Raw genomic sequence first — 15,267 nt, forward strand, 5'->3', positions numbered from 1 at the left:
CAAAGCGTTTCGGGCAGGAAAAACATTAATGACTAAAACTTAATACTCATTGAGTATAAAGAATAAAATGTGTTGAGAACAAATAAAAAAGGGGGAACATGGCTGAAAAAGCAGCAAATACAATTAGGTCGACAAACAGCGTTGTTTAAAAAAACAGACATGGGTTGACAATAGAGGGGTAAGGTAGGTTACAGGGAATTTATTAGGTAGTGCTTCGTTTTTATCTTAAACTGGTTGAGAGAGGTACAGTCTTTAACATGATTGGGAAGGTCATTCCACATTCTGGGTCCCTTGATTTGTAGAGCATTTCTAGTTTGATTAAATCGTACTCTTGGAGTATCAAAACTGTATTTATTTCTGGTGTGGTGCTCATGGGTTAATGAGATGCGAAAATTAAATGTGCGGATACTAAGGAGAAAGTCGAACTGAAACAGTCTAAGTGCAAAGATAGGACTGTATAATAACTAGAGAGCAGGATTACTATTTATAAGCACTAAATAGTACATTACAAATATAACGTGAAGGTTCCACTAAGAAGAGTGTAAAAGAGAAAAATAAGCACTAGAGGGATAATGTTAAGCGCAAATACTCCTTCCATAGATTAGGTCGTAGGACCGTTAGCCCACAAACAGGGCGGGCCCCGCCCAGCTAAAGGCACCACTGGGGTCCCGGCTAAGGGCTTAACGGACTGGCCCAGTTAAGGGGCCTAGGACGTGGCCGGCCGAGGGGCATGACTGACGGGCCCAGCTTAGGGCCGTGACTACGGATGCCTTTGACTAAGAAAAAGGCAGGACTGCAAAAAGGTGCCTCGCAAAAGGGGGGGGGCAGTAAAGAAATTGAAAGTAATAATATAGTATGAGAACTAACGCCGCCAGCATAGCACTCATTACCCTAAAGGCCAAAGACCGTTATGCTAAAAAGCATAAACAATAACAAGCCGTAATCCAGAGAAAACGTTAATAACTAAAGCAGAGGGAGGGTGGAAGTAAGGCAACTAAAACCTGGACCGAATAATAAAGAACTTGAATTAATAATAGTATGATACTATAATAACAACATTCGTGGCATTAGGCGAAGCCGGAAGCCAAAAGGGGGATTGGCATGAGATCAATAACACCAAAAAGTGACTATAACTAACATCAATAGCAAATAGTAACAAGTGGAGAATAACTCAGCCAAATCCGCCAATGAAACCAAACACCATAAGCAAAGTAGTCTTAAAACAATAATATAGTAGCAAAAAGACCCAGAACAAACTCAATAATTACAAATAATAGCAGAGGGGGGGTGAAGTGAGGCAACCATAAACCCGAACTGAATAGAAAAGAACTTAAATAAATATATAACAATGTAATAAATAATATATTGCCACCAGTCAACATGAAAAGCAGCTAGGAGTCATTTGGGATTCGTCCTGAAGTCGTCCTGACGCCAACTGGAGGATCATCTCGCAATCATCCTGAGACAGGAAGGCACCAACAAGAAAGCATCGTGCAGGCATCAAGAAGTTGTCTTGTAGTCAACACTAAGTCATCTTGCAGGTGATCGCAGACATTCACTACTACAGGAAGACCTGGACAAACTGGAGGAAAGGCCTAGAAAAAGGCTGCTAAAATTCAATTCAGGAAAGTGTAAGGTAAAGAAAATAGTCGAAGGCTGCAAATTCACAAGGCAAGACAAGAAATGAGGTAGAATTAAATAGAGTATATGAATATAGTAAATAACATCAATGGCACACCAGGAGAACTGCAGCAGAAGTAGTATGTCCAACTGTAAGCAATTGTGCTCAAAATAAGACTGGAATAAACTGTCAATTAAGAATAGCAAAATTAAACAAGAAATTGTGAATAAACCAATACTACAAAATTGCAAAGTTAATACAGCACAAAGCTAGGCTGAGAAGGCCAAAGCCGCATGAAATTGCACTCATAATAAAGAAACTGGACATTAACCGTAATAATATGAGCAGTATTAATAATACCATATAAAATTTTGCATCACCAGGGACTGTCACTAATTGATAAATCCAAGACGTGAAACTTTAATTTGTTAAATAATAAATTTAAACCATCACCGAACAGAAGCGAACGGGAAATGACAAGATTAAGGTCAAGCACAACATAGAAATCACTGTATAAATAGAAATAAGTAAATGTCCCACACTGGGAGGAGGAAGAAGCAGGGAAACCCTAACATTAACATTAAACCGACAAATGTAGCATGTATAACACAAACACCAGTGGCCAAAAAAGGGCAAAATAAGGGACTTAACATGAACAACTGTTGCCAAATGTAAACTGCAAAATCTTGGCCCGGAACATCAGCAGCTGGGACACCGCAGCTGGAACACCTGCAGCTGGACATCACAACTGGAGCATCAATATCTGCTGAAGATAAATAAATAGTGGTAACTGGCCACCAGGGAAAACTTCAGTGATAAGTAGAAGTCCAACTGCAAGTCAATTAGGGACCGTTAAAACCTGGGAGATAACGTTAAGGGAACGCCGGGAACGTACTAAAGCTAAAGCTGAAGCTTTCCCCTGCCAAAAGGGCTAGGATATCAGCAGCTGAAAACAATGAAACAGTAACAGCTGTAACATCGGCGGCTGGGACAGCGACAGCTATAACATCAGCAGCTGGCACCTCAGCAGCTGCCGAAGATACAAAATTAGCAACAACAGGCCAAGGGGAAACTGCTGTAGTAAAGAAAGTGCGACTGCAAAACAAATAATGCTAGAATATAACACGTTAGAGAAAACGGGATTAATATATAAAGCTGAAAAAAATACAGTCACATACAATAAACTGAAAAGGAGTGATAATATTAGGCACAACGTCAGCTGGGACGGTTCAGCTAACACTCAGCCCGCTGGGACTTCGGGGGCTGGAACGTCAGCAGCTGGAACCTCGAGAGCTGGAACGCAGTAGCATAGACATGAACAGATGGGACCGCATCAACTGGAACATCAGAAACAACTTCAGCTGGAGCATGGGAGCTGGTCCAACAACCGCTGGACCGTGTTCCACCTGAACAGCAGCACGCTGGAACAGCAACAGCTGCACTCACGGCAGCTGGAACACCGACTGCCGGGAACATCAGCAGCCAGAACACCATGCAACAGCTGCAGTGGCAGGACACATAAAACTGAGCAACAACGTAGTAGGAGAGCGGCGGCTCGAACACTAGGGCAGACAGCTGGACCAGCTGCAACAGCCCCAACCGAGCATCAGCCGCTAGAACACAGCGGCAGGGACATCTGAATAACATCGCTGTTATTCTGATGACTCATCACAGGAAGAACGTCGGCTTAACTCGTCACAGGACGAACGTCAGCTGGACAGGGAACACAGCGAGTACATCTCGGGAAGAACGTCGGCTGGACATCAACCCCTGAACGAAGGCAGCTAAGACGGCAGCGGTTTTTTTGAGATATATACAAGAGTTGTTACATTCTTGTACATTCATTCTAGAAGGTTATGACAACCTTCCGGGCTGCACCGGGCAGACAAAACGTCTGGATAAACCAGCGGCCTAGGAAGCCGCAGTATCTTCCGGGCTACACCAGGCAGACAAGACGTCTGGATAAACCAGCGGCCTGGGAGGCCACAGTGACATTCAGGATACACCTGGCAGACAACAAATCTGGAGAAACCAGCGGCCTGGGAAGCCGCAGTATCTTCCAGGCTACACAGGGCAGACAACACGTCTGGATAAACCAGCGGCGTGGGAGGCCACAGTGACATCCAGGATACACCTGGCAGACAACACGTCTGGATAAACCAGCAGCCTGGGAGGCCGCAGTTTTTTCCGGACACACCGGGAACTGGTGGCCCAGCCAAGGGCGTAGAAACCGAAGTTGGCCTAGGCAAGGGCATAGAACCGAAGGGGCCCCAGCCTGGGGCATAATAAACCAAAATGGCCCCAGCCTGCTGGGGCATAACGGCAGTGGCCCTGTCCTGGGGCATAAACAACTGAAGTGGCCCTATCCTGGGGCATAATAAACAGAAGTGGCCCCGTCCTGGGCATAGAACTGAAGTGGCCCCGTCCTGGGGCATAATAAACTGAAGTGGCCCCGCCCTGGGTCATAATAAACTGAAGTGGCCTTGCCCTGGGGCCTAAGAAACTTAAGTGGCCCCGTCCTGGGGCATAAGAAACTGAAGTGGCCCCGTCCTGGGGCATAAGAAACTGAAGTGGCCCCGTCCTGGGGCATAAGAAACTGAAGTGGCCCCGTCCTGGGGCATAAGAAACTGAAGTGGACCCGTCCTGGGGCATGAGAAACTGAAGTGGCCCCATCCTGGGGCATGAGAAATTGAAGTGGCCCCGTCCTGGGGCATGAGAAACTGAAGTGGCCCCGTCCTGGCCGGGCATGAGAAATTGAAGTGGCCCCGTCCTGGGGCATAAGAAACTGAAGTGGCCCCGTCCTGGGGCATAAGAAACTGAAGTGGCCCCGTCCTGGGGCATAAGAAACTGAAGTGGCCCCGTCCTGGGGCATGAGAAACTGAAGTGGCCCCGTCCTGGGGCATAAGAAACTGAAGTGGCCCCGTCCTGAGGCATAAGAAACTGAAGTGGACCCGTCCTGGGGCATGAGAAACTGAAGTGGCCCCATCCTGGGGCATGAGAAACTGAAGTGGCCCCGTCCTGGGGCATGAGAAACTGAAGTGGCCCCGTCCTGGGGCATGAGAAACTGAAGTGGACCCGTCCTGGGGCATAAGAAACTGAAGTGGACCCGTCCTGGGGCATGAGAAACTGAAGTGGCCCCGTCCTAGGGCATGAGAAACTGAAGTGGCCCCGTCCTAGGGCATGAGAAACTGAAGTGGCCCCGTCCTGGGGCATGAGAAACTGAAGTGGCCCCGTCCTGGGGCATGAGAAACTGAAGTGGCCCCGTCCTGGGGCATGAGAAACTGAAGTGGCCCCCTCCTGGGCATAAGAAACTGAAGTGGCCCCGTCCTGAGGCATGAGAAACTGAAGTGGCCCCGTCCTGGGGCATGAGAAACTGAAGTGGCCCCGTCCTGGGGCATGAGAAACTGAAGTGGCCCCGTCCTGGGGCATGAGAAACTGAAGTGGCCCCGTCCTGGGGCATGAGAAACTGAAGTGGCCCCGTCCTGGGGCATGAGAAACTGAAGTGGCCCCCTCCTGGGCATAAGAAACTGAAGTGGCCCCGTCCTGGGGCATAAGAAACTGAAATGGCCCCGTCCTGGGGCAATGGACAGAAGTGGCCCCGGCCAGTGGCAAAGAAACGTAAGTGGCCCCATCCTGATCATAGGACCCAAAGTGGCCCCAGCCTGGGGCATAGGAACTGAAGTGGTCCCACCTAAAGTAGCGCCAAGGGGCGCTGAGGGGCACCTTGAGAGGAGTGCCCGCACCCGGGGCCGCCGAGGGAGAGGCGGGTCAGGGCCCAAAGGTGCCACCCCATTAGGCTTGAAAGTTACGAGGGCCCAGGCCACGTATGTGGCACCTCCAGACAGAGCGTCGCCAGCCCGCCGGCAGGAGAAAGCCCCACACAGGCGTGCCACAGGGGCGCACGCTAGCTCGCCACAGAGGGCAAGGAGGGACCTCACACCTTACCTCCCAAGAGAAACGCAGCTAGGCCCTCCGGCCCGGCCAGGGAAGCTAGCTAAGGGGCACGACGCATACCACAAGGGACAAGACACTATAGGCACACGCCAGACACTGGGGCACCCCTAAACCTAGGTGGAGGCTCCACGCTCATACGTGGAGGGGAACACAGACAACTGTACCTTAGATGTTGAGGAGGGCAGGACGTCCCTGACTGGTCGCTCTGAGACGTTGTCGATAGGAACTGGTGTAGGGTCCATGTTGGGGGCACAGTTGAGCAGGCTAAACTTCTGTGTTTACGAACACAGTCAAGTTTACGAACACGTTTTGTAGGTGAAGCAGCTGTGTGCGTGGCGGGAACAGGGACGCACCAGACCACGGGCAAAGCTTATATAAACACTGGCTGTTGTGCTTGCAGGTTGGGCGGTTAGACACATCTCCACAGACTTACGTTTTCTTCCATCAGAAAACCCACCGCTTTGGAAAGCAGTGTTCTTATCTGATCTTAGAAAGAATGCCAACAGTTTTTGAAACTTTATTTTATATATTTAGAATGTGTCCCTGGAAATTCAGCTTGTGGTCAATGAGAACGCCAAGGAATTTGCCATCTATTTTGTTACAAATTTGGATATTGTTTATTCTGAGATTTATTTGATTAGAGGATTTATTGCCAAACAGAATATAGAAAGTTTTGTCAATGTTAAGGGTGTGTTTGTTGGCAGTTAGCCAAAGATGGACTTTATTTAGCTAAGTATTCACTGTGACATTTAGAGCAAGGGGGTTAGGACTGGAGTAAATAAAGGTTGTGTCGTCAGCAAAAAAATTGGTTTGAGGTATTGGGAGGCATTTGGAAGGTCATTAATGTAGATGAGAAAGAGGAGAGGGCCAAGTATGCTGCCCTGAGGAACACCGATGTTAATAGGTAGGGTGGGAGAAATTGAATTATTCACAGAAACATACTGGAGCCTGTCAGTAAGGTAAGATTTGAGGTATTGCAGGGAGTGTCCTCTGACTCCATAATTATGTAATTTAAGAAGAAGGTTTTGGTGGTTGACAGTGTCAAAAGCCTTACGCAGGTCCACAAATAACCCAACAAGAAACTCATTTTTATCAAGAGCTGCATGAATCAAGTTAATCATACTAATAAGTGCAGCGTTAGTGTTTTTTTGGGTCTGAAGCCATATTGACAAGACCTAAGTATATTGTGTTTGGCTAGATAAGAGTAAAGCTGCTTGTAGATTAGTTTTTCAAATATTTTTGACAAGTTAGACAGGATTGATATAGGTCTGTAGTTGTTAACATCTGTGAGATCACCACATTTGTGGACAGGGGTTACTCTTGCTTTTTTCAGAATATCTGGAAAGGTTTGGAGTTCAAGTGACTTGTTGAAGAGCAATGCAATAGCAGGGGCTAAAGATCTGGAGGCTTTTTTTTTGCAAATTAAAGTTGGTATCTCCTCAAGGGCACTAGACTTGGTTTTAAGGGAAAGGATTATCTCATTAACGTCAGTGGAATTTGTAGGCTTTAGGTACAGTGACTGTGGATAGTTACCTGTAAGATAGTCCTTAACATCAGTACTGGAAGATGGAATATCATTTGCAAGGGATGTCCCAATGGAAGAGAAGAACCTATTGAACTCAATGTCAGAATCAGAGGCTGAAAGCTGACCATCGTTATTGGACAGGAGTGTTGGTTTGTTATTTAAAATCTTCTTTGATCCCAATATTTGTGAAATTGTGCTCCAAGTTTTTTTAATGTTGCTCTTTATTTGGGTAAATTTATCTTCGTAGTATTTAGTTTTGGCTCGTCTAATTATTTTAGATAGCAATAACAAGTAATTCTTTGAGAATTCAAAGAGATTTCTCTATGAATTTCTCTTTGAGATTGCTATATTTCTCTTTAAGATTGCTATATCAAGGTAGCAGTTCCATCTCACAACACACAAACACAAACATAGACAATGAATCACAACTCCCATCTCACAACACAATGAGGATATCATGAACACAAAAGTGAATTGCGTAGCAGTCCCATCTCACAACACACAAACACATAGACAATGAATCACAACTCCCATCTCACAACACAGTGAGGAAATCATGAACACAAGAGTGAATTAGGTAGTATTCCCATCTCACAACACACAAACACAAACATAGACATTGAATCACAACACTTACAATTAATGTATCAAGTTTGGAGACTTGTACACATTTCAGTGCAAGGATCAAGGCAAATAGTCGGTCTGAAGGGTAAACAACTGGGTGGATAGGTTACAGTCACTTAGTTACTACCTACAGTTAGCAAACTGGATTCAGACAATTCTAAAACAAATGTTCCAGAGATGTGTAATCCTTCAATCAAAATGATCTTCTACCAGAAATCTTAGCCAAATATCCCCAGTTTGCTAAATGTAGGTAGTAACTAAGTTGCTGTAACTTATCCACTGCTGCCCACTCGATGGGCCGGCGTGCAGGACAAACAAGCAATTGTGACACTAGCTCTCCTAATGTCAATTGTTCAATTTAAAAACTGTACTTGTTTTTTTTCTTATTATAAAATACAGAAATACAAAATAAACAAGGCACCGTAGCACCCGAACATAAAATGAACCTTCACAGAAACAAACAACCTAACCCGGGGACAGAGTAACCAAGCAGGACATATAAATGACAGAAACATGAACGAAAAACAGAGGGACAAAGGGAAAACAAAGGAGCATAAAACAAACAAACAAGCAAAAAACAAATAAAAACACCTACAATCTAAACATAACAGAAACACCAGGGAACTACCGTGAGGTTACCTTGAGGTGCTTCCGGGGCTTAGCGTCCCCGCGGCCCGGTCGTCGACCAGGCCTCCTGGTTGCTGGACTGATCAACCAGGCTGTTGAACGCGGCTGCTCGCAGCCTGACGTATGAGTCACAGCCTGGTTGATCAGGTATCCTTTGGAGGTGCTTATCCAGTTCTCTCTTGAACACTGTGAGGGGATTGCCAGTTATGCCCGTTATGTGTAGCGGAAGCGTGTTGAACAGTCTCGGGCCTCTGATGTTGATAGAGTTCTCTCTCAGAGTACCTGTTGCACCTCTGCTTTTCAACAGGGGTATTCTGCACATCCTGCCATGTCTTCTGGTCTCATGTGATGTTATTTCTGTGTGCAGGTTTGGGACCAGCCCCTCTAATATTTTCCACATATAAATTATTATGTATCTCTCCCGCCTGCGCTCAAGGGAGTACAGATTTAGGCTCTTTAGTCGGTCCCAATAGTTTAGATGTTTTACTGAGTGGATTCTAGCAGTAAAGGTTCTCTGCACGCTCTCCAGGTCAGCAATTTCTCCAGCTTTGAGAGGGGCTGTCATTGTGCAGCAGTACTCCAATCTAGAGAGCACAAGCGTTTTGAAAAGTATCATCATCGGTATAGCATCTCTAGTGTGAAAAGTTCTTGTTATCCAACCTGTCATTTTTCTTGCAGTTGTGACGGCTACTTAATTGTGTTCTTTAAAGGTAAGGTCTTCCGACATGAGTACACCCAGATCCTTTACATTGCCTTTTCGTTCTATGTTATGATTTGCCTGAGTTTTGTAAGTGGTTTCCGTTTTTATATTTTCATTTTTTCCATAGCGCATGAGCTGGAACTTATCTTCGTTAAACACCATATTATTTTTTGTAGCCCATAGAAAGACCTGATCTACATCTGACTGGAGGTTTGCCGTGTCCTCTATGTTGCCTACTCTCATGAAGATCCTAGTGTCATCTGCAAAGGATGATACAGTGCCATAAGTTGTGTTCTTGTCTATGTCCGATATGAGGCTGAGAAAAAGTACTGGAGCAAGCACAGTACCCTGGGGGACTGAGCTCTTCACGGTTGATGGGCTGGATTTTATTTTGTTGACTATTTTTTTTTTTTTTTTTTTTGAGATATATACAAGAGTTGTTACATTCTTGTACAGCCACTAGTACGCGTAGCGTTTCGGGCAAGTCCTTAATCCTATGGTCCCTGGAATACGATCCCCTGCCGCGAAGAATCGTTTTTTCATCCAAGTACACATTTTACTGTTGCGTTAAACAGAGGCTACAGTTAAGGAATTGCGCCCAGTAAATCCTCCCCGGCCAGGATACGAACCCATGACATAGCGCTCGCGGAACGCCAGGCGAGTGTCTTACCACTACACCACGGAGACTGTTACACATTGGGTTCTGTTGGTCAGGAAATTGTAGATCCATCTGCCTATTTTTCCGGTAATTCCTTTTGAACGCATTTTATGTGCAATAACACCATGGTCACATTTATCAAAAGCTTTTGCGAAATCTGTGTAAATTACATCAGCGTTTTTTTTGTCTTCCATAGCATCTAAAACCACATCATAGTGGTCCAGCAACTGCGACAGGCAAGAGTGCCCTGTTCTGAAACCATGTTGTCTGGGGTTATGGAGATGCTGTGATTGTCGGAAAATCCGACACCATTTAATAATATCAATGCAATTGCAGATAATATTGCTGCATTGTATAAACAAGTTAACCCATAGAAAATGTAGCTTGTAGTGGAATTTTCCGTTAATAGAAAACGGGATATCATTGCCACACACTATTATAAATTCACCAGCTATTCTGCTGGGAATTATTCTTAAATACATTAGTCTTTGGACTTTACCATCATAAAACATCTCATTTGAATTAACTTAATTATCAGAATAAAAATAAAGTAAATGTGACCCTTCTATCAGTTACTGATATCTGGACAAAGTAGGCCAGTAGCATGAGGAAGGAGTGGTCAGCCATTGTTGTTAAGACCAGAGGCGCTCGGGAGTAAACAGCTCCTATCATTTCTCTTGGACGAAGTGTAATGGAGATCATATTAGTGCTCTACCATCATCAACACGCTGTCAACATTAATCAAGGGAAGTGTTCTACCGAAACCCGTTTATCTAGACATTTCTGGCCAGTTAAATGTTAGGTAGATAAGGGCAAACCGGTTAGAATGCGAACAGCCTCTTAATAAAAGGTAATTAAGCCTTGGTCTTTATTTTATCAATTATACAGTGTTTTCTCTGATATAGCTGTCATATATTAAGATTCTGGCTTTACAGCTAGCGCCCTTTGACAGTTCAAGAAGAGGAAGCAAGCTTTGTGTATCAGTTACTGGGTGATGGAAGCTGCCTCACAGAGGATAATTTGGTGTCTACATCCTAGTTATATCTGGTGGACTAAGCCTGCTGTATAATAAGATAAGGAACCTCCTCAATGTATACTAATATATGTAGTTTAATACTGTAGTTTGATTGGCTGCATATATATATAAATTCAATATAAACCCCCCCTAATGTGTAGTGGATCGATTTGTGAGATTATTGCAGAAATATAGTCCACTTAACATCATACAAATTGCTATCGAAATATATATAAATTAACGTTAATATAAATTATATATAAATTCATATAAATTAAATTAATATAAATCTCACAGGTCGGTTCCTACAGTGATTCCATGTATTTTGTAATCTTACTTCTTAGCACTCTCTCAAAATTTTTTATGATGTGCGATGTTAGTGCTATCGGTCTGTAATTTTTTGCCTCTGCCTTATTTCCTCCTTTATGAAGTGGTGCTATCTCTGCTGTTTTTAGTATATCAGGAATAACGCCAGTATCTAGGCTTTGTCTCCACAGAATGTGGAGGGCCTGTGATAGTGGTTTTTTACAGTTCTTGATGAATATGGAGTTCCAAGAATCCGGGCCTGGTGCAGAGTGCATATAGGCATACTGTTTATGGCTTTTGCAAAATCCAGTGGGGATAGGGTGATGTCTGATATATGATTTGATGTTGGTATCATATCTATGAAAAATTCATTTGGGTTATCAATCTTTAGTGCGTTTAATGGCTCGCTGAAAACAGAGTCGTACTGCTTCCTCAGTAGCTCGCTCATTTCATTGTTGTCATCGGTGAAAGTTCCATCTCCCTTTCGCAGGGGCCCGATACTAGATGTGTTTTTTTATCTCGATTTTTGCATAGGAGAAAAAATATTTTGGATTTCTCTCTATTTCACTGATGGCCTTTTGCTCTCTTTCCCTCTCCTGGGTTTTGTATGATTCTTGTAGCTTGAGTTCAATTGTTTCTATTTATCTGCCTAACCTTCTTCGTCGTTCTTGAGACAGGGTGCGACTCTCAAGTTGTTCCGCAATTCGTTTTCTTCGCCTATATAGAGAACGACATTCCCGTTCCAATCTGCATCTCTTCCTCTTTTTCCTTAGGGGTATGCGGTTTGAACATATTTCTAGTGCTACTGAGCTTATTTTTTCCAGGCACTGGTTCAGGTTTGCATTTTCTAGCTGTTCTTCCCAGTTTATTTCTGTGAAGTCCTGGTTTATTTGCTCTCAGTTTATCTGTTTATTATTGAAGTTGAATTTGCTGAAATCTCCTCCACCGGGAATCTGGACTGGTTTTGAAGGTCTATTCCCCATGGTTGTCATAACTTCAATTAAGTTGTGATCTGAGTAACAGGTATTTGTAATCATTATGTTCCTGATCAATTCATCATTATTAGAGAAAATGAGGTCCAGCGTGTTCTCCTTCCTAGTTGGTTCTACTATTTGCTGGTTTAAGGCAAATCTGTCGCACATCCGTAGCAGGTCATTTGCATGTGCCTGTTCATTTAGGCTACTTCCTGGTATTCTTTCTGATATTACTGTATTAGCCAGGTGCTTCCATTTCAGGTGTCGTAGGTTGAAGTCCCCAAGCAGGATCATGTTCGGAGCTGGATTTGTGAGGTTTTCCAAGCAGTGTTCTATTTTCATTAGTTGGTCTTTAAACTGCTGAGGGTTTGCCTCCGGTGATTTATATACAAGGACAATAACTACATTTAGAATCTCTATTTTGATTATCAGAACTTCCACCATATCATTTGAGGTGTTTAGCAGCTCAGTACAGATGAGTGTGTCTTTGATGTAGAGGCTGACCCCACCCTGAAGCCGGTGTTTCCTATCACATCTGAAAAGATTGTACTCTGAGATCCATATTTCACCATCATGGTAGTCCTTTGTGTGGGTTTCTGTTAGAGCTGCAAATACTGCATTTGCCTCATGAAGGAGACCATCTATAAAGTGAACTTTGTTGGATTTGCGTGTTTTTATACCCTGGATGTTGGCAAATATAAATGATGTTATCGTGTTAGTGGAAGGGCTGGATGCCTTACTTGGTGTTAATATCCGAGGCTCTGGTAAGGAGGCCACTGTGTTTGCGTCCAGGGTGTGTTGTTTTGGAAGTGATTCGTCCAGTTTTGGTAGTAGGACGGGTGTTGTGTGGTGTAGTACCTGTGTGCTTGTTGATAATTTGTATTCCAGTCATGTGGGTATCTCCCTTTCCCTCTGTAATCCTGTAGTGGTTTCATCTGACTGTTCCTTTCTCTTATATTATCAACAATATTTCTCAGGAAACAGACGCTTAGGATATTTCTGACAGTATGCATGCCACACATCCCAGGCATCCTGCGACGGAGGCACACACGCATCCGAACGACGTGGGCGACGTATATACTCCGGAATCTCGACAACGACACCTCCAATCACGAGCGGAGGTACATCCCGCGGCACAGATTCATACGGCGCCAAGACTTCCCGGCTGGTGCCTTTTTTCAGCACAAGAACCAAATCACGACCCACCCCAGGGGTTACAGCAGGTGCAACAACCTCCCACTTCGGAGAACCGGCACACGAAAGCGCAGGGGGGCACAGTGGAGCAACATCCGAAACGCAGGCAGGAACAGGCACCACACCATCCCCACCCGTCCCCTTCGCAGGCACGGCCACCATCACTGCATCCACATGGTCCACACCCACACCGTCCAGAGGACCCACAGAGGCGACGTCGCTCACATAGTCCACCACATCCTGGGAAACTGGCCCGGGACACCGGCGCGCCCGTTTCCGCAAAGGGAGTACATCATCAGAACTACAATCATCCAAACTCACAGGACCGGCAGGCCCCGGCGGAGGCAGGCCCTCCAAAACAGAAGAACCGGCACCCCCGGGAGCCGGGACCACATCCGCAGGCGGGGGCGGGACAAGGACTTCCACTGGGACATCCACCACACGCAGTGCAGGCGACGGCCCGACACTCGCACACTCTGGCGCAACAACCACCTCCGGGGCCACAGCAGTTAACAGACGGGACGTACAAATCGTAGCATCCTAATCAACAATCGGAGCAGCAGGCAGGCACCTCAGGCACAGCACTCACTCCATCCTCAGAAGCGTCTGAAGTCAACAGGGGTGGAAAGTCCTCCTCACGAAAATATGCACCCTGCCAGTTGCTCCCACGTCGCACGCTGCAGCTAGATGACCCTCATTACCACGCCTATAACAGATGCGCGGTCACGGGAGACATCTCCCGTCACGCAGGGTGCATTCGCACCTCCACAGATCTCCAGTATCATCTACTGATACTGGTTATAGTTCAAAATGGGCCACCACTTACGGGCTATTCATGCCCGTGCCACCTTTTGGGTGGATTAATCTTCATCAATCATCATCTTCAATCAGGTGCGCGGTTGCCCCCCGATACAGACAGTGGAGCGTGTAACCCAACAAGGACACAGAGGACGGAACACTACTCTTCAGTGACAGGGTGCAGGAGCCGTCAAGCATCCCAGCACAGTGCCCTGCAAGTACCTTGTTCCAACGAATGCTTAGTACAGTACCAAACCGTCCAAAACAAGCAGTTAGGAGATCGTCGTGAAACTCGAAGGGGGCACCACGCACCGACACATACGTCAAGGCGACACTGAGGTTCACTATCTTAACAGAACCGGCGGCATCAGGGAGAGGGTAAATACCTCACACCGCCCCAGAAACGCCTGAAACGCAGCTTGACAGCGAAACTTGACCACAGCGCGGTTCCCCTGAAGCAGCTGGATGCCCACCAATTCCGACAACTGCACATGTAGAACGTCCACTAGGGCAACACCAACCAACTTGTGGTCCACTGGCACCGTGAAAGCCAGACCAGCCGACGAGGTCCTCTGCAATGGAGGCCGGTAAGACACCATGCCTACTCAACAGACGTACCACGCCTACACGGGGGACAGCACCCCCCACAGCCGCCACGGACACCCTCCTCACACAGCCACTAGGGTGGAACTGGCGAGCGACACAAACGATACGTCTGCACCCAACAGCTGCCGACGAGCCCGAAAACTGTACTTGTGGTTCTCAGAGTACAATCTCTTCAGATGTGATAGGAAACACCGGCTTCAGGGTGGGGTCAGCCTCTACATCAAAGACACACTCATCTGTACTGAGCTGCTAAACACCTCAAATGATATGGTGGAAGTGCTGATAATCAAAATAGATATTCTAAATGTAGTTATTGTCCTTGTATACAAAATCACCGGAGGCAAACCCTCAGCAGTTTAAAGACCAACTAATGAAAATAGAACACTGCTTGGAAAACCTCACAAATCCAGCTCCGAACATGATCCTGCTTGGGGACTTCAACCTACGGCACCTGAAATGGAAGCACCTGGCTAATACAGTAATATCAGAAAGAATACCAGGAAGTAGCCTAAATGAACAGGCACATTAAAATCAAAATGTTTATTTAGATAAGGTACATACATAAAAGATATTTTACAAAGAGTGATGGATTTATAGTTAGGGCTAGCATATACAATGCCTAAAGCCACTATTACGCAAAGCGTTTCGGGCATAAAAAATTTAAA

At 45.5% G+C, this 15,267-nt stretch overlaps 1 protein-coding gene across 1 annotated transcript; it reads left to right on the forward strand.

The window, feature by feature from the left end:
- Nucleotides 1-13,011: 13,011 nt before the first annotated feature.
- LOC138360364 (proline-rich protein 2-like) lies at nucleotides 13,012-13,734 on the forward strand. The gene has a single exon (XM_069320256.1). It carries the CDS (start codon nucleotides 13,012-13,014, stop codon nucleotides 13,732-13,734), a length of 723 nt encoding a protein of 240 aa, XP_069176357.1.
- Nucleotides 13,735-15,267: the final 1,533 nt, after the last annotated feature.

This window comes from Procambarus clarkii, chromosome 8 (genome assembly GCF_040958095.1).
Source record: "Procambarus clarkii isolate CNS0578487 chromosome 8, FALCON_Pclarkii_2.0, whole genome shotgun sequence".
Taxonomy (NCBI): Eukaryota; Metazoa; Arthropoda; class Malacostraca; order Decapoda; family Cambaridae; genus Procambarus; species Procambarus clarkii.

Bases quoted from the DNA above. Each gene is read 5' to 3' on its own strand.
- LOC138360364 (XM_069320256.1), top strand. From the start codon at position 13,012: ATGCATGCCACACATCCCAGGCATCCTGCGACGGAGGCACACACGCAT.